Source organism: Typopeltis vanoorti, chromosome 5 (genome assembly GCF_054136105.1).
Source record: "Typopeltis vanoorti isolate ZY-2024b chromosome 5, IOZ_Tvanoo_1.0, whole genome shotgun sequence".
Classification (NCBI taxonomy): Eukaryota; Metazoa; Arthropoda; class Arachnida; order Uropygi; family Thelyphonidae; genus Typopeltis; species Typopeltis vanoorti.
This window is the reverse complement of record NC_143553.1, coordinates 38,670,625-38,694,953: the sequence shown is the minus strand read 5'-3', so window position 1 is coordinate 38,694,953 and position 24,329 is coordinate 38,670,625. Positions and strand designations below refer to the sequence as shown.

Sequence of the window (24,329 nt, the reverse complement as noted above, 5' to 3'; positions counted from 1 at the left end):
TTCAGAGATGTCAGAAATATAAGGGATTGGAACCCTGTGGTCGGTTGAAGAATCTTGAGGTGTTGGAACATGAGAGTCAATTATCTGCTGGATTTGATTAGGGTTATAACATTAAATTCCATTAATGTTTTGATAGTGAGAAGTTCTTGTTGTAAGCTTGAGGGAGAGGAGCACACCTTATGTGTCTATTAATTAAAGACGATAAAACCAAATTTTTTTTTTTTTTTTTTTTTTTTTTTTTTGAGAGGTGCGATGAGCAGATGTTTCATGAAAACCTGCCACTAAAGGTAGATTTTCGATAAACACTGGACTGGTTCGTAAATTACCGGAGGCTGCGTACTTAAGAAGGATGGCCAAGAACGATAAATTACCAGTCTTTTCTTTTTCCTTGGTGAAGGCTGTTGATCTGTTGTAGGAAAGTGGTTCATTTTCAGAATGAGGCCAAACAGCAAAGACATCATTAACATAACAAAACCAATGAGAGGGTTAGTGATGAATGGATGAGAAGAAGATATCTTCCAGATGGTTCAAAAAATAGTTTGCCAAAGGTGGAGACAGAGGACAACCCATAGCAGTACCTTCAACTTGTCTATAGATCTTGTTTTTCCGGCTGAAACATCTTGATTCTATAACAAATTCAAAATTCTTTGCAATATTAGGAGGGTAATCATTATATAGTTAATTAATAGTGTCAGATAATGGAATGTTGGTAAAGAGGGAAACCATGTCAAAGCTGACTAACAAATCCGACTCTTGTATTTGAATATCCTTGATTTTCTCAAGAAAATGTGTGGAATTCTTGTTGAATGATCTGGATTGTCTAGTATGGGCAGTTAATAAATGTGAACAGAAATTTAGCAATTCTATAGGTGGGAGAGTCAGTACAATTCACGATAGGTCTTACTGGATAACCTTCTTTATGCATTTTTGGGAGACCATATAAGCGAGGAGTACTTCTAAATTGACTGTGCAACTTGTCCAAAGTAATTTGATCCACAACTAACAACTTCATCAAGTAGCTTATTTGTTTAATTTGTGTTTTTGTAGGGTTATAACTAATTTCTTTGATGGGTGGAGGTATCCTGTAAAAGGCAGTCTATCTTCCTCTCATAGTCGGCCTTATGCATTACCACTACAGCTTTTCCTTTATCTGCTTTCGAAATAGATATATTGCTCTTTTGTCTTAATGAAGCTTGCAACAAGCTTCATTAAGAACTTCAACTGACAACAAGAACTTCTCACTATCAAAATGTTAATGGAATTTAATGGTTACAACCAGTGACGTTGCATGCATGCCCATTTCGGTTGGGTGTGCTGTCGTGTCTTATGCAACCCGCGCTACAAAATCATATCAATTTGACCGTATGATTACATTTTTATCGATGTATGAAGTTTTAAGAGTGTATAGTCAGCACAGTTAACTTAGTGGCTTTGCGCTTCGCAACCACATGCCTTCGGAAGCAGTGTCCTAGGTTCGATTCCCGTCAACAACGTGAGGAGCCTCAGCCATAGCCAAGTTAGCCAGTCTTGGGCATGGACAGCAGGGTTTTATCTGCCAGTTTATCTGGGGTTTTTCATCCTGCAGGCAGGCAAACTGGATCTATGAACACACAGGCTACAGTCATAGAAATACTGCAAGAAAGGCAACGGGAAACCACCTTGCTTCATTATCTCCCTAGTAATCAGCTGCAACCCTCTCATAGAGAGGAAGCCACAGGATCTGATCAGATAGTACATCAGTGCTCATCTTAATTGGTCCAATGCAATTAACTGTAGGATAACTTTGAATACTTTAATTTATCAGTTAATTGTAACCAAATCTATGCAGAGTGGAGAACAATGTGCTTGTTTTAAGATATATTAGAAAACAATGAAGGGGAATGCTATATTTGGTTCATATATTTGAATCAGTCGAAGGAGGATGAGGTTTACCTCCTTCGACTACAGTACTGTTTCCCATTGTAAATATGGGCAAAAATTTTATAAATTTATCAAATTATATATTAAAAACTTGTCTATATTATATATATAAAAACTTGCCTACCATGTCAGTTCACACTGTATGCACACAAAACAGATGAAACTCAGAAAAGAAAAACAGCAACTCATAACAAATGACAATGTTGAATTGGATTGGTTGACACAATAACCAATCACAGCTGCTAGGTACTATTATCTCTGAGCTCACCCAGCCTAGCCTTCTGAGCAGTTTAAAACTACTAGAATGCTAAGAATTTAACCCACTGTGCCCTCTTTACATCTTTTCAAAGGGCTCAAAGTTGTATGTATTTTGAAAGCACACCTGGGCTATTAACGCAAATGTGATGCAATGTTTACACTTTGAAAAGTGCCCTCTTCATGAAGCATTAATGCAATGAAGCACTTCATTGCCCTCATAAAGAGGTGAGGGCAATGAAGCATTAGCATATTGTGTTAATTTTAGGAATCGCGCAAAGCCAGGAAACAATTAGCGGAGTTATTAACAGGAATAAATGCAGAAATATAATATCAGTGATAATGCTATTCGGTGGATGAGCACCGCACACCTGGATTATTCTCTCCTGGTTACAACCCTAATCAAATCCAGCAGATAATTGACTCCTATGTTCCAACACCTCAAGATTCTTCAACAGACTGTAGGGTTCCAATCCCTTATATCTCTGGCATCTCTGAACCGTTTGGTAGAATTTTGAAGATCATCTCATTCCCACATATTTTCCTATCAACAGGATTTCTCATTTGTTATTTACCATCTACAAATGACAAACTGTCACCTCTATCATTAGCTGGCATTTACCAGATACCTTGTGAATGTAATAATCTAACATACTTTGTGCAGACAGGCCGTTCTATGGAAAAAATAATTAATGAACATCAATATTATATCGAATACATTAAACCTCAAAATCTGGTCTTGCGCAACATAGTATTGACACTAAACACAGTATCCAGTGGGATGAAGCACATCTTCTCCATAGAGGCAGGTTTAAATATGAATGCCTTTTCAAAGAAAGTTACAAAGCCCTTTTCCATCAGTCAAATCTGAATCAGAACGATTGTCTCTCTCTCTCCCAAAAGTTTGGGAAATACTTATCTTATGTAGCCATCAAAATAGTTTTAATAATATTTTTAATAATATTATTTATTAATATTAATTTCTAGCATGTGCCAACAGTTTTTAATTGGTAAACCACTGACTGCTGTATGTACTTTGTATTCCCATTTCTTTGATTTGCTTGTTTCTACACACTGATGATGTACTGTTATTTTCAGTACAAAATATCTGTACTTTCATTTCATTAAAGTTAATTACTGTGGTTATCGTGTAATTTATTGTTTAAAAGTGTTAGTAATAACTAGTCCATATCCTGGACAGAAATCTAGCAGGTGCTTGCCATTATTATTAGTTTTGCTTTTTTCTCAAAATTTTCCCAAAACATTTTTTGGTAATCATTTCCTGCTCTGCTGTTTAGATCTCCAACAAGGACGAACTTTTCCTTGTATCAGCTGTCTTCTCTAATGCCTGGAAAAATTTCTCCATTTCTTCCTTAGGAGAATTTTCTGTGGCACCATAGGCACATATAAATCATTGTCCAGTTCCTCATTATGATATTTGCTCACATCACTTTACTTAATATTGCCTGCCATTTAAGAAGATTATACTAGTATTTAATATTGAATAATATAACTACTGCTTCTTTTCTTTGATTGTTATTGCCTGAATATAACATTCTGTATTTTGCATAGACAGATTTAATCTGTTTTTGTCTTCTTTGTTTCAGTCACACCTGTTATGTTGAACGGGTACTTACCCAATTCTTCTGCTAGTTACTTTTTTTTTTTTTTTTTTCCATTGATGCTTGTTACATTGATAGTACCGATCTTGAACTCTGCTGATTTTGAGTTGGGATGTGTTCCAGGATTTGTTCCATTATCTGACTTTGCACTGTTTGCTCTGGTTCCTGATGAAAACAACAGGGACCAGGCAATTTCCCCAACTGGCATAAAATTCTGTCATGTTGTACCATCATTTTGCATTGTGGTTTAAGCCAATAAGAATACAATTTAGTTGGCTTAATCCCAAATTGTCAGCCCATCCTTGTTCATTCAGTAACCAGATAGATGCATAACTGGGTGTACGATTAGACATTAGTTCAGAAGCCCCAGTCGATTCTCTGCATTCCTTAAAAGGCTATGTTGAAGTCTCCTCTCAGTTATACAGCTTTGACCCAACTCCTTTATTCCTACAATTCCTAATGATTACTTTATTCCTACATGTCTCCTAAACCTCAACTCATTGTCCACAATATCCCTCTCACACTTCGTTGATAAGTGCAGTGAATTTCCATTAATATGATACTCTTCCTACAGTAGTCTTCATCTGTAATGCATGATATCTGCTCATAGATTAGTTTCACCAACTCGAGGCATAATGATTAGCCCATTTATAGACAGAGCCTTAGATATTATTACCAACTCCACATTCTTACACCAAGACTCCCTTCCATCACATGCTACTTAAGGTTGCAATCCTGTTATCCCTGCGTAATTCTACAAGTTCTTTTTCTCTAAACTTGGATTTCTCCTCTCTTCAGTCTATATCTCATAGTTGAAATTGCTATAATCAGAATTCTATTTGTTTCCATATCATTTATCTTTCTATGTAGTTCAGATTTCTATGCAGTTCCTATTCAGATTCTCATCTGAAGATGACATTTGGTGCACTGTGGCACTTATCATATGGCCTCAACTTCAGTCTGTCAGATCACCTGTGAAAAATGAAGTGGAATGCAGAATTAGGACACAGCTCAGATGGTTCTTTACATTAATGGAACTAAAGAATGCATGTCTTAGAATATCTTCCTCTATGCATTGGAGTTGTTATTATGGCCAAAAGCAGGATATCACATTAATTTCTATCCATATAAAGACATAGTATGCACATGTCCCATGTCTTTTAGTAGGTATGTATACCTGACTGTTAGTAGGCTCATTATATGAAAGTTTTGCTGAATATTTATTGCACAGATCATCTGCACTTTATTAACAAAATGTTGTGCTTATGAAACAGAAAATACATCATGAAGGATTAAATTAACTGAATGTTAGCTCTATTAGATTAATAGTTTTAGAAAACATGCATTATTTTAAAATCTAAAGTTACTCTTTCTGAGTATTTCCAAGGTCCGTGCAGTATCACATGTTTTCCTGTATTTATAAATAAAGAAATCTAAATTTTGAGGTGCGCGTATATCTGTATTTTTCCTATAAAATCAGATTACTTAATATTTTAATTCACATAATTGTTTTAACGTTGAATACTGATAACAGATGTACAAAGCAATATTCTTTGGTTGTAACAGGGCTATGTTGTCCAATCCTTCTCTGCCAGCCTTTGCGCAGGATATTCCAAGTCCTGAATCACCTGAAGCTGAAAATTATGAAGCTCTTCTAAATTTAGCTGAACGACTTGGGGAAGCTAAACCTAGAGGACTTCCTAAATCAGGTAATACTTAATTTGTTTGATATAATAATAATGCTTACAGTTTCACATACCTAGAAATCGTTATACAGCTTTATGTTTTACATATTATCTTAGAAATTCTATCATTTGGTTTGGAACATGTCAGAACATCTTTCATTGTGTGTGTGTGTGTGTGTATGCTTCTTTTTATGATCTGACACAGAGATTCAAAGGTTGGTGTTTCCGGTTGATGTTTTTTCATGTGTATCTTGTCCATAAAATGTTGTGTAACAGTAGAACTTTTTTACCACATTTGGTGAGCTAGGGTTCAATAATCTGGAAACCCTGCTTGCTACAAAACAATGAACATTTTAAAGCCATTTTTGGCTTCTGCTATGCAGGGTGGTGGTTTCCAGGTGATGAAATTTGTCTTCCATCGAAATACATCAACAAATATCTACATCCATGGTGAGATTAAAACACATAACCTGTTGATTAGAGAATGGGTATATTATCCACTTGACTAACACAGATTGTAAAGTTGGATGTTCATTTTTTGCATTCCAGGAGGTAATTTCTGACTGACTTTGGGTATTGAACTATATTGTTCCAAGCTTTCAAATACTGCATGTTGTTATATTGTTTGGTGCACTGATTGCACATATTCCATTTGCCTTTGGTGTATCAGATTAGACTGTCTGAAAGAAATGTTTCCTGTGTTCAAATTCTGACAGACTAATGGATACAGGCTGACTGTTTGACTAAAAATAAGCTGAAATTTTAACCTGTAGTATATGTAATGATTATAATTATATCAAGAGTATTACTTGGATACAATTAATTGTTTGTCAATCAAAAAATAAATAAAAATAGAAAGAACAGAGAAATAATCTGATTATAAAGTTTACATTAGAAGTTGTTTTGTTCAGTTAATTGAGAATCTTGATTAATTTAGAGTAATGCTTACATAAAATTAACAAAGAGCAACTCTCACTTGCCTTGTACTTATGGGCATCAGTAAGTATTTGATAATTTTTGCCACTTTCACGTTGCTGTTGAATAAAATCCACTTGCAGTCTTACAGCTAGTTCATTGGTTCAAAGAAAAGTAAAATATTCCATATGTTTTAATGGTGGATACACCTGACGTATTTATTTTTTTTTATGAACTGTGTCTGTGAATATACCTAGTCTATCCATAAATACTGTTGCAACTTGAACAGTGCATAAACCTTTAATCTATCAGTAAATCATTCACAGATTTCAGCACATACAAACCACATATACACTGAATTAGTTTTGCATTAGTAACATCCTTCTGATTTACATATTTGGCTCGATAACAAAGTACCACATCATAAGAACATCACATGCCACTTTTATAAATGAGCACACACCTATCCTCTATATATAATCATTAAACATTTGCCAGTAATGGGGAAACGTGGTGATATAAGCTAATTTGACCACGGGCAGAGTGTTGAGGCTTGGAGAGCAGGTGCCAGTATTTTGGAAACAGCCTCACTTGTTGGATGCTCCTATACTACTGTATCAAGGGTGTACCAGGATTGGATTAACATGAACAGACTTCTAGAAGAAGGGCTCACATTCATCAGCCATGCATGGTTGGTCCTAGAGGTGAGCGTGGGATATCACAACTGGTGTCTCAGCAATGATGTGCAACAGTCACGCAACTCACCCACCAGTATAACATCGTGGCAATTCGATCCATTTTTCCACATGCACCGTGTGCTGTACCTTGCTTTGCATGGGGATTCCACAGCTGGAGACCAAGGGTACTTAGGATGAAATATTTACAATTAAATAATGTTCACTGTGGTTAATACATGTGTTTCTTTTAATTAATCTGTATTTAAGTTTTGTAGATCTGGAAAAGGCATATGACAAGGTGCCAAAAGAGAAGCTATTCAAAATGGTGGCGCTAGTGTCCTTGGTAAATGTGGCGGTCGAGTTTAGCTAGTCTAGAAAATGTGTTTTTAAAGTTAAATATAGTGTGGCTTTTTGTCACAAATTGTGCTGCAATTGTGCATCGGTTAGAAACAAGTGTCCTTCAGTGGTATTATTGTTTAGAACTGTGTTGTATATATTGTGTTTTCACTGCCGTTTGTTTCACTATATCAACGTGTAAAGATGGCGTCCAACAAGAAACGTACGTCAGCGGCGCGCAGGACTTCTACTACTACAAGAAAGGCCGGCTCAGCGTTAGATTTTTCGCAATGGATGCGTTGCGGAAACTGCTATATGTATGCACCGAAAAATGTGAAGGATCTGTGGTCGGTCTGGCAAAATGAGAAGAACGAAAATGTCGACGTATGTGAGAAGTGTCGGGATAGGCTGGAGCGTTTAGGAATGGAAGCTGACATCGGGACCGTAGCGGAAGAACTTCGGCGGGAGTTTATGAAAATGAAAAATGACCTTCATCTTCTTCATGAGGAAGTGGAAGTGATCGGTAAGGAGATACTGGAAGTTAAAGCGGAGTTTAATGTGTTAAACAGAGAAATTAGGACTATAGAGATTACTTTAGCTGAAGTAACTAGAACAGGATTACATATGGGTGAGTCTTTGGTGAATGATTCAGTAATAAATAGTATGGGAGTGATTGGGAGTCAATATAATAAAACCACAAGTGGCCTAGAAGAAATGAGATGTAGTGAGAGTGGGGGGGTAAGTAATAGAGAGTTGAGTAATGAAGCTGGGAGAGTCATGCTGAATAGTGTAGAGAATGAGTCCATGAGTGTGGACTTGAATGAAGTTAAGAGTGGTAAAATATATGGTGATTCTATGATTAAGGGTATGGAGAGTGGTATGCATGAGGAGTGCTTGGCTGATGGGACAATAGAAAGAGTGGCTTTAGCAATAAAGAGAGGGCATGAAGCAGACAAGATGATAGTTATGGTGGGTACGAATGACCTGAGAGGTAGTATAAATTGGGTAGGAAAAGATTTAAGAACATTATTAGATATTGTGAAGAGGAAAAGTGTCAATGGGAGAATAGTGTGTGTGCTGCCTCGTTTTGACAATTACGAGTTAAGTAGACGAGCAATGATAATGAATGATATGATTGCAAGAATGTGCAGAAAAAGAGGTCTGGAGTTTGTTGATGTTTGGAGTGTGTTTGAAGGAAAAAGGCAGTTGTATGCTACAGATGGACTGCATCTTAACATGGAAGGACATAAGCGATTGAAGAAGTTATTGTTTTCTGAACAGGTTGAAGTTATTGGGCAGGGAAACTAATATTGAAAAGGTTGAGTGTAAGAGAGAGAAACTTTAGCACTGATTGTGTATTTATTGATCCTTATAGACTGAATAAATTGCAGAAGAGAGGGGATAAAAATCGGCATAGGACTACGGTAGTTAGTGACTTATATATCAGTTCTAAAGCCGGTACAAGATCTAGAGGGAATCTGCAATTTTTGTATACCAATGCTAGAAGCATTCGAAATAAGAGAGAAGAATTTATGGCATTAGTCAGTGAAATCTCACCAAAAGTTGTAGGCATTAGTGAAACTTGGCTGTCAGCAGAAGATGTGGTCACTGGAATTGAATGTGATGGGTACAGTATTTTCAGGGAGGATAAAGAAGATAGAACAGGAGGAGGAGTACTGTTGATGATAGCTGATGTGTTGCAGCCAAAGAAAATAGTATATCATGATGATAGACATGTGAATGAGAGTTCATTTGAGGCAGTCTGGTGCAAAATAGTGACCAACGCAACCAAATATACAGTTGGATGCTGCTATAGGCCAGGGAGTACGGGGGGAGATATTGAATTCATGCATCAGCAACTTAGTGCAATGAGTGAAGGCTTGGTGATTATTATGGGGGATTTTAATTACGGTGATATCAATTGGAAGGAGGAAATATCACGTAGCAAAAAGGAAATGGAATTCATACATCTTCTACGAGATAATTACTTGAAACAGCACGTAACTGAAGGGACACGTGGTGTGAGAGTGTTGGACCTGGTTATTGGTTCAGAGGTTATATGCATAAGTAAGGTGTCCTCGTTACCTCCAGTTGGTGAAAGCGATCATGTGGTATTGACTTGGGAGGTTGCAAAATCTGTGGATTTTTCTATTAAGAAGGGGTATGTACGGAACTACAGGTTAGGCAATTATAACAAGCTTCGGAGTGAGCTTGCAGCCATCCCATGGCAGAACATATTGCAAGGGAAAGATGTTAGCAGTGCTTGGGATAAAATCAGCGGGTATCTGAGGAAAGCAATATCAGATTGTGTCCCTATGGTCAGGAGGTCAAACAAGGCAGGCATTAGATGGATGAGCAGTAGTATCAAGCTTGAACTGCAAAAAAAGAAAATGTTATGGAGAATTTACAAGGAGAAAGGCGATCAGGACACCCATGAGCAGTACAAGGCTCAAGCTAGGAAGGTTACCAGCATGGTAAGAAAAGCTAAATCAGATTATGAGAAGACCTTAGCCAAAGAGATCAAGGGTAATCCCAAAGAGTTCTTCCGCTATGTGGCAAGTAAGAGGAAGAATGACTTCGGAAGGATAACCTTAGTGGGTGCTGATAGTATTGAGGTGACAAAATCAGATGTAATAGTCGAGTTACTGAGTGATCACTTTTCAAAAGTCTATCACCCAAGTGAGGATATCTCTATACCTACAGCAATACCTAATGTGAGAATTGAAGCTAAAGAATCAGAGGTATTAAATATATTGCAAAACTTAAATGCAAACACTGCGGTAGGCTTAGATGGAATATCAGCTCGGGTGTTGCGTGAATGTGCAAATGAATTGTCAACCCCTCTCACCTGGATATTTAACTTAAGTTTGAACTCTGGTATGGTCCCTAGGGAGTGGAAGTTAGGCAAATTGGTACCTTTGCATAAGGGTGGCTCTAAAACTGCGGTATTGAATTACAGACCAATCACCATCTCAGGAGTAGTGGTAAAAGTATTGGAAAAGTTGGTTAAAGACAAAATTCAAGAATGGGTGGATCAGGATATGATACTCTATAGAGGCCAACATGGTTTTGTTAAAGGTAGATCCTGCCTTAGCAATCTATTAACTATTCATAATAGAATAACATCTGAGTTGGACAAAGGAACTGGCTACACAGTGGTACTTCTGGATTTTGCTAAGGCTTTTGACAGGATACCCCATAGAACACTGTTACGCAAATTGGAGCAGATGGGAATGGATATTAAATTGGTGATATGGATAGGAGAATGGCTCAGGGAGAGATACCATAAGGTGGTGTATGGAGGAGCCGAGTCCAGAATGAGGCAGGTGACCAGTGGTGTGCCTCAGGGCTCTGTGCTTGGGCCAATGTTGTTTAATTTGTATATAAATGATATAGGAAACGGCTTAAAGGGAGATATTCAGTTGTTTGCTGATGATGCAAAGTTGTGTAGTGCAATAAAAAATCAAGCTGTTGAAAGTTTGCAGGAGGATTTAAATAAGCTGGTAAAATGGGCAAAAGAAAATGGATGTCAGTTCAATGTGGAAAAGTGTAAAGTCATGCATTTTGGGATTAAAAGATTACCAGCTGTGTACTACATCGATGGAAAGGTACTCCAAGAGATTGATGAGGCTAGGGACTTAGGGGTATTGGTAGATAGGGAGATGAAGTTCAGAGGACACATTGCTAAGGTGTCCAAGATTGCACATAGGATTACTTGGTTGTTGAGGAACACACTGACATCCAGAGATAAAGAGGTTATTATTCCCCTTTATAAAGCATTGATACTTCCACATTTGGATTACTGTGCTCAGGTCTGGTCACCTGGATTCCTTGGAGATGAGGAGGCTGTGGAGAGGGTTCAGAGAAGAGTGACCAAGTTGGTGAGTGATATAAAAAAATGCTCCCTACATTGATAGATTGAGAGCTTGTGGATTGCAGAGATTGGTTGATAGGCGAAGAAGAGGGGATATGATAGAAACATTCAAATTACTAAAAGGTTTTTATAGGATTGATGCAGGGGAAATGTTTCAGCTGTGTGAAAGTGATGGAAGAACAAGAGGTCATCTCTGGAAATTAAAGAAGAGTGTGGTTAACAAAGGTGTCAGAACAAGGTTTTTTGCCTGGAGGGTGGTGAATGAGTGGAATTCATTGCCTGACTTAGTTGTGAGCTCTTCGTCTGTAAATGAATTCAAGAAGAGATATGACAGATATTGTTTTGCTAGTTTGGGTCTCCCGCGATGAGTCTACTGACTCCATGGAGATACCCGTAATAATAATAATAAAAAACACTACAGTTATATGGTGTCAGTGGGGCGTTATATCAATCAATACTTGGTCTGGTCTTTATTTGAGTTGCAAGTCTGCAGTTAGAATTGAAAGAAGCACAGGAAGACTGTTTAATGTTAAATCTAGTGTCAGACAAAGATGCACATTATCCCCACTGTTATTCATTATTTATATGGATCATATTATGAAGGAGTGTGGTATTGAACCTGATATCAAGGTTGGACATTTTAATGTTAGCTCTTTGTATGCAGACGATGTTATACTTGTAAATAAATCTGCTACAAGTCTGCAAGATTCCCTGACTAAATTGAATAACTGTTTAATAGATTTGGTATTTAGGTCAGCAATAACAAGACGAAGACAATGAAAGTAGGCAGAACCATTGAAAATATCAACTGCATTGTGAATGGAGAACCTATAAAACAAGTAAAACATTTCAGCTACTTAGGCACGAATTTTAGTGAAGATGGTAAATGAAATATGGAAATAGACAACAGAATTAACAAAGCTGGTGTGGTAGGAAGTCAACTGAATAAATTTATATGGAATAAGAGAGAAATTAGTCAAAACACTAAATTAGCTGTATACAAGACATTTTTCAAACCAATTTTAACTTATGGATCTGAGAGCTGGGTCTGAAGTAAAGTGCTTGATTAAAGACTAGAGACTGCAGATACGAGAGTCCTGAGAAAGATTAGAGGTATGAACAGATGGCATCAATGGCAATATCATATTAGAAATGAGGATATTAGGAAAGAACTTGACATTGTCAGCATCCAGGAATGTGTTAGCAGAGCTAATCTCGGGTGGTATGGTCACTTAAACTGAATGGGTGAGGAACGATTAGCAAAACAAGTGTTCTCTGCTAGGTTGGCAGGAAAAAGACCCAGATATAGGTGGATTGATATGGTAAAAAGTGCCTTGGAAGATAGAAATATAAGATCTGATAATGCTGGAGTCTTGACAGGTAACACTGATTTGGAGGAAAATTGTAGATAGGAAGTTAGTAATGATGTAAATTTTTCATATAGTACTATCATATCCTGTACACCTCTTGAGGGTACATGTCAGGAATTTGATGATGATGATATTACTTGGTATTGGCATTCTAGATAAAAAGTGCAAAACTTGGATCTGAGCTGAGGCTAGGGTTAGAGACATAACTGTCACTAAAAGATCCAGCAGAAATGGATGAGGTTGATATTTGAATTTTATTCCAATTGGTTGATAGTAATTTAAATTTACTATCAACCAAAATAACTTTAAATTTTAATCTCCACTTCCTCATCATACTTCTAGTGTTTTAAAATATTCTGAAAAGAATTCAGGTCAGTTGAACACTTTCATATATGGGGAAAAAAAAAAAAAAAAAAATATATATATATATATATATATTTTACTCTCAATACTTTAATTAAAATCCTTAATGAATTTTAATTATGTTTGTTAGATATCTTCAGTAGTCGGTGTACAGTCGCCTCACAATAGCAAACTTGTAGGGACACAAATAGTTTGTTATAGTATAAGGGGGACTGGAAAGTAATCAATTTTTTGAACTACATTTTTAATATAAATTTTTTTAAAGAACAAATTAACATTATTCATTTCTATAATCGGCATCGTTAATTATAACCTTATTCCAACGATCTGCTAAGTTTAGAATTCCTTTTTTGCAAAAGTTTTTTCTTTGGAGGCAAAAAATTATATCAAACTCCTTTGGACATCATCTTGCAAACGGAAGGTTTTATTTCTTATGTACTAGGGGCAATATTCGGCGAATATGGAGGATGTGGTAGAAGTTCCCATCCTAACTGCCTAATTTTTTCTTGAGTCATTCTTGCAGAATGTGGTTTTGCATTATCTTGCTGCAAAATTACACCTTTTCGATTGACAAGCGCAGGATGTTTGATTAACAATGCTTGATGTAGTCGCTCTAATTGTTAACAGTAGATGGCTGCTGTGATAGTCTTACCTTGTTCCATGAGTTCGTAATGAATAATTCCATGAATTATTCATTACAAATACACAACAGAACCTTTTGTGGATGAAGTCCATCTTTAAGTGTTGAAATTGGAGTTTGATTTGGAGAAAGCCACTGTTTTTTGCATTTATTATTCTTATACAGCCCCCATTTTTCATCACCAGTTACGATTCATTCCAAAAAGGGGTCATTTTGTTGTCTGGTCAACAATGAATTGCAAATCACCCATCTCTGTGCTTTATTGTTTTCTAACAGTTCATGCGGTACCCATACACCCTGTTTAAGAACCTTGCCACTCTTATGTAAGTACTCTTGGACAGTTGACCATGATGAATTAAGTTTCTCTGCTAATTCTTGTATGGTTTGTTTTGGATCTGATTCAACGAGCATCTTAAGAGCATCGTCATCTAGAGTAAGAGGTCTTCCAGATCGAGGACGATCATAGAGATCAAAATTTTTTTCTGCAAATCTCCTAAACCATCGCTGACATACATCTCCATAAGTTGAGCAAATGATTTTGGTAGCCTCGGTAGCATTCTTTCCTTGGTGAAACAAAAACAGAATACACTGATGTAAATGGTGCTCTTCAACTTTAAAGTCCGTCATATTAAAAAAAATAATCTAAAATTAAAAAAAAAAAATAGATTTTTTAAATAGAAAAGTAATACTAATATTTAAATAAAAATCAAATTTAATAATTTATGTGTTATTTAAGAAAAAACAATCGGCTAAAAATGACCTATTAAAAATAATTGATTACTTTCCAGTCCCCCCTTATAGTTAACTATGGTGAATTTTCTTCTTTAGAATAGCATTATACTTATTGAGCTTTGGTTAGGATATTTCAGTAGTTTACTGTAGTGAGTGAGTTTGTTTTAGCTGTGTTTGCTGCAGAGAGGTTCGACTGTATCAGTTTCTTATTTAAATGAGGATATTAGTAAATAACTTGACGTTAATAATCAAGCGTGTGTGTGTGTGAGAGAGAGAGAGAGAGAGAGAGGGTCTCCTTGGCATGCACCCTTAAGTGCTGGGATGAATGTTGATTTGGAGCCCAGGTTGATAGTAAGGGAATTTGCAGAATAAATCTGATATGTAGGTGAGAAAAGCTTCTGGATATCTTGCAATAAAAGAACTCTAAGTATAGCTTGAAGGGAGACACAGTCAGGGGCCTTTTGGAGGTCCATTGATGCCATAAAGAGAAGTCAAAGTTGGCTATGGGATTCAGAGAGAGAGAAGAGAGAAAAGAATGAAGACATTGTCAGCACAGCCATCTACAGGGATGAAGACTGATTAAAATCCTCCTGATGGATTCATGACTCTAGACATTTAACTAACACTTTATGAAAGAGATGTAGGAGAGAGTACTAGCAATTATTACCGTCCAATTACCTGTAATTGGATGGTAATCAGAGGATACAGATGCATCTTCCTTCTTTCGAATTAACATTGTTCTTGATTGGTGAAGATATGATAGTAGACATGTGGTAAACAGAAGTAGATCAATTAAATCTTGCAAAATAGGCAGAGGAACGTGTTGAACCTCCGCAGCAGTAAAACCGTCTGGTCCCGTAGCTGATGAACTAGATGGAAGCAAAGGCTTCATTTCATCAGAAGAAGATGGATGGAAAAATTTTGCTTCCAAAATGGACCTTGAAACGGAAGGGCTAAATCAGTTAGGTATGGTGGTCGAGTGGAAAAGACATCTCTTGAAAAGCAAACAAACTCCTTGTGCTTCTCACTAGGATGAGAAAATGCTTCATCTAGCACAAATGTTTCTATTCTTTTTATATAATTTTATATAAAATAAAATTTTATATAAGAGAAAGTATAAAGATGCTTTCTCTCTTTCTAGTTGGATTGAACAGATGATGCTCCACTATCTGGGAAGGAAGGTGTTGCATGGAAATTTGGTTTCCAAATAATGATTCAACCTTGATATTAATACTTAATATTAATAACAATTTTGAGGAATAGGAGGCTGATCCTGTGATTTCATAAGGCATACTTGAAGAAGAGATGAAATTGTACTGGTTCTACTTCTCTCTTGAGATGATAGTGATGAAGCAGAAGGTACAGGAGTATTCCTGGCCTTGTGGGATCTTGTAATATAGCATTCACAGTTGCATCACTAGTTCTTTGTAGATGATAATTTATGATGTGTTCTGATCATAGCTATTGTCTGCCTGGTCATAACCTCTGCCAAAACCTCATTGATATGAGCTATATCATCTGTAGCTAATGAGACTTCACAGAAGGTAAGATAATGTTCCTCTTCAACAGTCCATGTCTTTGTTAAGTACAAATTTCAGTATTAATAGCAATGGGAAATTTTGCACATCAGTGAACATCCAGAACTATAGAGGTGGCAAAGTCTTGCTGACATTTTGGGCAGACAAAGTGGCTTTCGAGATGATGTTCCTGGTTGGACTAAGATATTTTGATAGTTGAATGTTTTAGGAATACTGTAAGTTGTAGAATGTTCCTCTTCAGTAGTCCACTGTGCTTTTACCTGTTCATTATAAATTTCAGTATTAACATCATCGTGATGTTTTTACATGGTGGTGAATGCCAAGTAAGTGTCTCTGAGATAATGGTTAGAAATCTGGACTTCTTTCACTCCTCTGCCCAAGCTCAGTTCTTTACTCATTACACCTAAAAAACATAACAGCTTAAAATATCCCGGCAGTTTACCGTGCAACTGCAACATTCTTTATTTTTGTTAGACTGAAAAATCCATTCAGTTACGTCTGGAAGAGCATATGAGAGACATCACAAATGGCAGAACGAGAGCCAGCACACTGTCTAATTACGTCCTCAATTCTACTGACACTAATGACAAAAACTCTATCACTCACCCAGTCATATAGAACAAATCAGATAACATCTTTAAATGCTATGATGAACTCGAAAGAAGAATTGTGGAATCTAAGGGAATTGTCCTCAGTCCAGTACCTCAGCTATCCAACTTTGTCATTTATGAGATCATGAATGCATGCATTCTCCCAACAGTGAAACAGTACATGGAAATCCTTCAAATGCAGTATGTTGATATTTTAATGTATAGCTATTTCTTCACAATGTTTGTATTTCCTCTATGTAATGCAACTAATGAAGTCTAGTTGTGTGATTTATTTAAATAAAATATAGTGTATCTAGTTTTATCTTTTGGCTTCTAGTCATTAATCTATTTCAAATATGTCTTTCAGCCAAGTGAATCCATTATCTCTCTCTCTCTCTCTCTCTCACACACACACACACACAGAGGCTGATCAAAATTGAGGGTTTGTGGAGTGCCATCCAGTGATCTGAATGCTGCGAAACTTTGCCAGGAATACAGGTTGGCCATAATTAAAGAGGAGGTGTTCAGAGCCCTGTACCGAAAAATGTACTGGATGAAATTCAACCGAATTTGGTAGTAAGTACACTCTGGAACATGGGGCTTTTATTTACAGAAAATAAAAAATTACAAAATTCTGCCACCAGGGGACATTTGGTGCTATGAGCTCGTGGTTTGGGATTAAACAGTAATGGCTAGAAGAGAGAGACAACAAATCAATTTTCGTGTTTGTATGACTTACAGATATGGTTCAATATGTCATCCTTTCAATGTTCTAAGAATTGCATTCTGTGAATGCCATTTTCATATTCTCCTGCCATTTTCTCTTGACACTTAACAGCAGTGATGGTACAAGTCACTGGTCCTGTCAGTCGAACTTCTTCGAAAACATATGGACCAATAATAAAGATACAGTGAAACCACATCACACTGTGACTTTCGGTGTGTGTAAAGGGTCTGATGGAACACATGAAGGTTATTTGCAGTCCAAATGCAGGAATTGTGTGCGTTGACTACTTTCAGATAAAAATGTGTCTCCTCACTCCGCAAGATCTTCCACGGCCATGAATCATCCATCTTCATTCAAGCTAAGAACGTCAGGGCAAACTGCAGTCTTTTCCACATCACTATGAAGCAGAGTTTCAGTATGGGAGATCTTGTACAGAAAAAACTTTGGCATTTCATGCAGGATTTTCCACACAGTTGATAGAATATGGCATGTCTAGTTGCCTTGGTATTACTCTAGCACTGCTGGATCTTTGTGCGTTATTCATTCCGTATTTCATGACAGCAGTTCGCAGCTTCGTCAACTTGTTGAGGAATAATACATTTGCACCCTCATCATGGCCTCACTGCTAAAGATATGCTATTTTCAAGTCGTAACATTTTTCTAAGATTTGTTATAGTCATTGGATCTTTTCTCCTATCCTTCAAACACTGGAATTCTCATAGTGGAATTAGCATTACCACATTGTTGATTGTAAAGCTTGAATAGCAGCACATGCTCCAGTAAGGTGAGATCCGAGCACCTCAGTTGTATCAGAATGACTTGAATCCATTTTGGTCTTTCTTATATCCACCAACTCATCAGTAGAAACAGTGAGTTTATGCAAATATCATGCAATTCTAGTGCCACTTGCCTGCTGTTTTATTATTATTAATAAATTAATATTATATTAATATAGATTAATATATATAGATTAATCTATAGTACCATTGGTGGGCTAAGGTTTGTTTTTTTTTTCATTTTTATCAATTTTTATATATTTATTGTATTTTTTTTTTAATTTATTTTCACAACGGTTTAGAAACTGCTTTAGAGAACAAACATGGAACTTTTTCAGGCACTTTGTGCCTCCAATAAGTATGCTGTTGATCTCACACAGGGCAATGAAATTCATCTTCCACCTAAAGGCAATCACAAACATCCATGCCCATTCCGAGATTTGAACTCGCAATCTGTTGGTTAGAGAGGGTACGCTAACCACTCAGGCAAACTGGTGGCAGAATTTTGTACTATTTTTATCTTCTCTAAATAAAAACCCCATGTTCCAGAGTGTACTTACACCAAGTTGGTTTCATTTCATCCAATTTACATTTTTTTTTCTAAAGGGCTCTGAACACCTCCTCTTTAATTATGGCCACTCTGTATGTTGTGCAGTATGTGGAAGTGATGTCTGAGAGAGGAGGGGTTCAAAATTTACCACCAGTTAAATGGTGAATGTAGATGTAGTAATTTTTCTGTGCATGTAAGGAGAAAAGCGACACAAGCATAACTAACACATTTTTATTCACCTCTATTATGTGTTCATGGACTGTACTGATCAAGGTGTTATTCTTACTGTATGCCACAAATTGAATGCTTTGCTCATTGTGTTCAACAGCAGAATGCAGCTGGCCAGGGCTGATATTGTACATATGCTGCATTAAGCTGACTTTCAGCACTGGTGAGTTATCAGGGTGATTCTGATAAACCTGTCTTTGAGAAATCCCCAGATCCAGAAGTCATTGGGGGGGGGGGGTCAGATCGGGTGAATGAAGTGGCCTTGCAGTGAAAAATGCATGGCTGATCACTCTTGCTTCCGTGAAATGTTCTTGAAGAACCTCCTGTATGGATCGACCGACTTCCATGCACAGGTGCTACTGTAGCTGTGGCACAACAAAATTATTTATCATATTGCAATACCTGTCGGCAGTAACTGAGCAGGTTATAGGACCCGACTGGTGATTATCCTCAAAGAAGAATGGTCTAATGAAAATTAAGCTATAAACTTGCACCAGACAGTAACTTTGGGTGAATGCTAGGAATTTGTTGGATTTCATGCAGGTTTTGCATAGCCCATACCAGTGCAGTAACGAGGGCGTGGCGAAAGAGGCGCCCGCCATGGGTGCAACTAGGTTTGGGGCGCAAAATGTATAAAATATAAAAATAAATAAATACATATAAATGTCTGCTATTTTATATCGTATTTTTAAATTTTGGCAATACGCCACTTCAGACACAAATTCTGCAACACACTACAGAAGTTAAAACTTCTGTTCTTGTGGGGAGATAACAGAATAGCAATCACAACCAGACTAATACTAATTGACACCTTGGTGAATTCTATCCTCTTGTATGGCCTGGACTTTATTGAGGGAAGATGAGAGGAGACTCTTGTCTTTTGAAATGAAAACTTACAGAAGACTTTTGAGAATTCCCTATACCACTCACGAAACCAATGAAAATGTCCGAAAACTGATTGATTCAATAGACGGGAGAAGAAGGGAAAATATTCTGACAGTCATCAGAAGAAGACAGATGAAATGGTTCGACATGTGGAGAGGGCTAATGGCATTCCAAAGCAAACACTAGAAGGAATCATTCCAGGACCAAAGGTTAGGGGGCCGACCTCGACTAAAATGGACAGATTCTTCCCTTTCTCAACTGATATCGAGAACAAGAAACAGAGATGATTGGAGGAGGCTAACAAAGAATATCACCTACCAGCCATGAATGACCCAACGGTCCATTTAGGGCTACAGGAGAGAAGAAGAAGAATAGTAAGTATTTAGCATATTGCATTTAGTAAAATTTAACTTGTTACATTTAAATTTTTCAAAATTTTTGTCATTTTTGGGTTGGAGGCACAAGTTAGACACGTGCGTTGGGTTAGGGAGGGGGGTGCAAGTTAGACACGTGCCACAGGCGCTTCATACCCTCGTTACTGTACTGGCCCATACTCAGCATTTGTGGGTATTCATCTCTGTTGAGATGAAAGTGAGCCTCACCTCCCTACAAAATCATCCATGGCTATGCAGTGTCCAACTCCACTCGAGCAAGGAATGTTAAAGTGAATGTGAGTTGAACATTTGCCCTAACAAAGTCCTTTAACAAGTGTTATCTTGAATGAGTAGAAATGCAGAATCTTCTGTAGAATTTTCCAGACAGTTGTATAAGGAACATCTATGTGTGTCTTGATACAGTATGTGCACTGCAGGAACCAATGCTGTTATTCATGACCTGCTCCACAACGGCAGTAGCAACTTCATTCACTTGTTGTGAGCTGTTTGGTTTGCAACCTCTGCCAGGTCCCCAGTGATCCTGTTTCTTCAAAATGATTAATCATTTGTTACAGAGCACATGGAGATAGTGGACCTTGTCAGCATTTGCTCAGATGAATGAAATTCATGGAGTGCAGCAACAGCATTGCAGTTGTTTAGTTAGTACAGCTTCATGAGCAAAGCATATTGGGGCATGGTTAGTGCCACCACTGTGGATGGTATTAACAATCAGAATGAAGGGAAAAATCTTGTGTCCATCTTTTAAATCTTATTGACAAGTTGTGAGATATCCAAATTCTATGTTTTCGATGTTTTGCAATGTCTCTGATGGTGAATTTTGGAACTACTTGTTTTTTTCCTTCTCTGATATCACTGCTGCATGATGCACAATGTATTCCTGTAAAGTTTTACAGCATTTGGATCACTGGATATCACTCCACCAGGCCTTAACAGGGATACTTTAATTTTGATAACCCTATATGTATATATCAGTGGCATTGTGTACCCATTTTAGTTCGGTGTGCTTATGCAACCCATGCTACAAATTCACATGAATTTCACCATATGATTGAGTTTTTATCGATGTATGAAAGTTTTAAGAGAGTATAGCGCATCAGTACTCATCTTAATTGGTCCAATGCAATTAATTTTAGGATAACTTTGAATATTTTAATTTATTAATTAATTGTAACCAAATCTACCTAGACTGCAGGGGAGGGCAATATATTTGTTTTAAGATAGAAAACAATATTGAAGGAAATGGTATATTTGAATTACTCAACGTAATTATGTAATGTAATTATCATAATAAATTTGTAAGAGAAGGACATGGCTTATTTCATCTGAATACAATCCTTAAAAGCTCTGGCAGAAAACAGGACATTCAGTAGATTGTCACACTTTCCCTATTGTAAACGTGATCAAAAAAGTTATAAATTATTTATAGAAAATTATATATTAAAAACTTTTCTATATCAGTGTCCTAAATACGTTCACACTTCACTAACACAGATGAAACTCAGAAAACAAAAACAGCAACTCATGACAAATGACAATGTTCAGTTGGATAGGTTGACACAATAACCAATCGCAGCCACTGATTTCTGGGTGCTTTTGTCTCAGTGCATGCTCTGCATTGTCTTTTGGGTGGTTTAAAACTACTGGAATGCTAAGAATTTGACCAGCTGCACCATCTGTACGTCTGTTTCAAGAGCTCAAAGGTATTCATATTGGTGACTGCACACCTGGACTATTAATGCGAATGTGATTCAATGTTTACTCTTCGAAAAGTGTTCTCTTCATGAAGCATTAGTATATTGTGTTTAATTTTAGGAATTTGCACTAAGCCAGGAAACAAATAGGAGTAAATGTAAAAATATAATATCAGTGATATTGCTATCACGTGAGTGTGCACCACACACCTAGCACACCCAGAACATATACCCCTGATATATGAACACCACCCATTATTGGTAGTCGAAAGAGGTAAGGAGGGACATTTTTTGAATAAGGTATATGAAAATTGTTTCCATGATTTGAAAGGAATTAATTTCAAATAATTTATACTGCATTTTAATAATAATGTATAAGTAATAAATAGTAAACCTATAATAATAATTTACCTGATTTTTTTTTTTTTTTTGTAATAGGGAGCATTTCACAGACTTGTCACCAGCTTGGTCATTTATCTCATAATCCTCTCTTCTGATCCCCAAAAAAACACAAGTGACTAAATCTATGCACATTAATTAACATGTGCCAAATTATAGTCTTATAAAGAGGTATAATGACCTCCCTATCTTTACTTGTCATTGTGTTCTTCAACATTCAAATAATCCTCTGAGCTATTTTGCTAACTCTTGCAATATGTCTTCTAAATTTCAAATCTATCCACCATCATCTCCAGTTCCCTAAAATAAATATATATCTATAGTGCTTTTTATTTCCTATAGGGAGTGGATGAGGTCGTTTTAGTCCTGTCTAACTTTTGGAGACAGAGGGGGCAATTCAATCTCCACCGGTCAATCAAAGATAGCTGGCCCAAGACTCTCACTAATTATGCATGGCATCTGATGAAGAGAGGTGGCTGAAAAGTGCTATCATCTTGTGGTATACATTCTATCCCTTGCTGATGCCAATAATTTTTAGCTGACCAGTGCCAAAAACTCCTCTTCTTTATTTTTGATACTTTGGGCATTCACATGTATGCATTTCAACATCCCCTTGGAGCTACAGTTACTCTTACATAATGTCATTACCTGCCCATTCATATTCGAAGCTGGAGAAACTGCACCCAGCTGCTCACAGTCATTTCTGCATATTCATCTATTCCAGGGATGGCTATTTCCTCACAATCATTCCTGCACTCACTCTCATTTGTTACAGGGTGGCTAATCACATGCTTAATTGCTTTCCCTCTAATATTTCTAGTTTCCCTATTTTGCACTTCGAAACTATCACTGAAGAACACTTTTTCCAAGCATCTAGCTCCAAAGCCATTCAAGTACGGTCCATAAACTTATGCAGGTCCTTTTGTCTTTCAGATTCACTCCACACATCTATAAACTGTTCATCATTCTTCTTTCAAATATGATTTACATTTATGGGACCAATGCATACAAGAAAACTGTCAGCCAAGACATTGATATTAAATGATATTAATACGTGGAATTTACGAGAGTGAGGATGGAGAGAATGTGTGTGTTGGAAATATTTTGTGAGTGAATGCTGGAAATGTGAGTCAAGTTGAGAGCAGAAGAAGCTTGTTGATGATGATGTACTCATAAACACATTCAGTGCAAGTCTCCAGGATTCTATATCTAAATTGAAAAACTGCTATTATAATGGCATAAAAAGCATCAATAGAAAGACCAGAACTTTGAAAATGTGCAGCAATATAGAAAACTTCTGGTGCATTCTTAATGGAAAATTTACAGAACAAGTAATATTTTCTGCTATTTAGGCACAGTTTTTAGTGAAGATGGCAAATTAAATATGGAAATAGATAACAGAATAAGCAAAACTAGTATGGTAAGGAGCCAGCCAAATAAATTTATATGGAATAAGAGAGAAATTAGTCAAAACACTAAACTAGCAGTATACAAGACAGTGCTCAAACCAGTTTTAGATGGGTTAGAAATAATGCACTGGATCAACAATTGAAGACTACAGATAAGAGAGTTCTGAGAAAAAAATAGTTCTGAGTAGGTGGCATCAATGGCAGAATCATATTAAAAATGAAGATATCAGGATGGAGCTTTACATTATTAACATTGAAGAATCTGTGAACAGGACTAAGTGGTATATAGTCACTTAAACAGATCGGGAGAGGAAAGGTTATCGAATGAGGTGCTTGATGCTAAGTTAGTGGCAAGAAAGAAAGAACCAGCTTAAGACCAAGAACTAGATGGGTTGAAGTGCTTTAGAAAACTGAAATGTCAGATACAACAATTTCGAAGTGCTGACAATAATAGACTAAATCAAGAAAAATTGTTGATAGAAGATGAGTAATAATTAATCATGTAGTAATGTCATAGTGGTCTGACATTCCTTGAGGGCCCATATCAGGAACTTGATCTTGATGATAATGAATAACATATTATGGTTTAGAGCCATAAGATGGTAACACTTGTTTACTCTAATCTATTCTGTGAAACCTTGATTCATTCATAGCTTGAGTTTATGGTCAGTGAGGGCTTCTGAAGTGTGGAGACTGGCATATCTTCATAAGTCAGTTGGGACTAAAGGAGTTGTATACTTTACTCCCATTGG

General features: G+C 36.8%; 1 protein-coding gene across 1 annotated transcript in view; it reads left to right on the top strand.

The window, feature by feature from the left end:
* Positions 1–24,329, top strand: part of LOC150106327 (E3 ubiquitin-protein ligase RNF38-like) — a 280,906-nt gene that overhangs the window by 221,686 nt on the left and 34,891 nt on the right. The window contains exon 9 of the mRNA XM_090393082.1: positions 5,364–5,506. Within this exon, the coding sequence (XP_090249208.1) occupies positions 5,364–5,506 (143 nt within the window). The remainder of the gene's footprint in view (positions 1–5,363; positions 5,507–24,329) is intronic.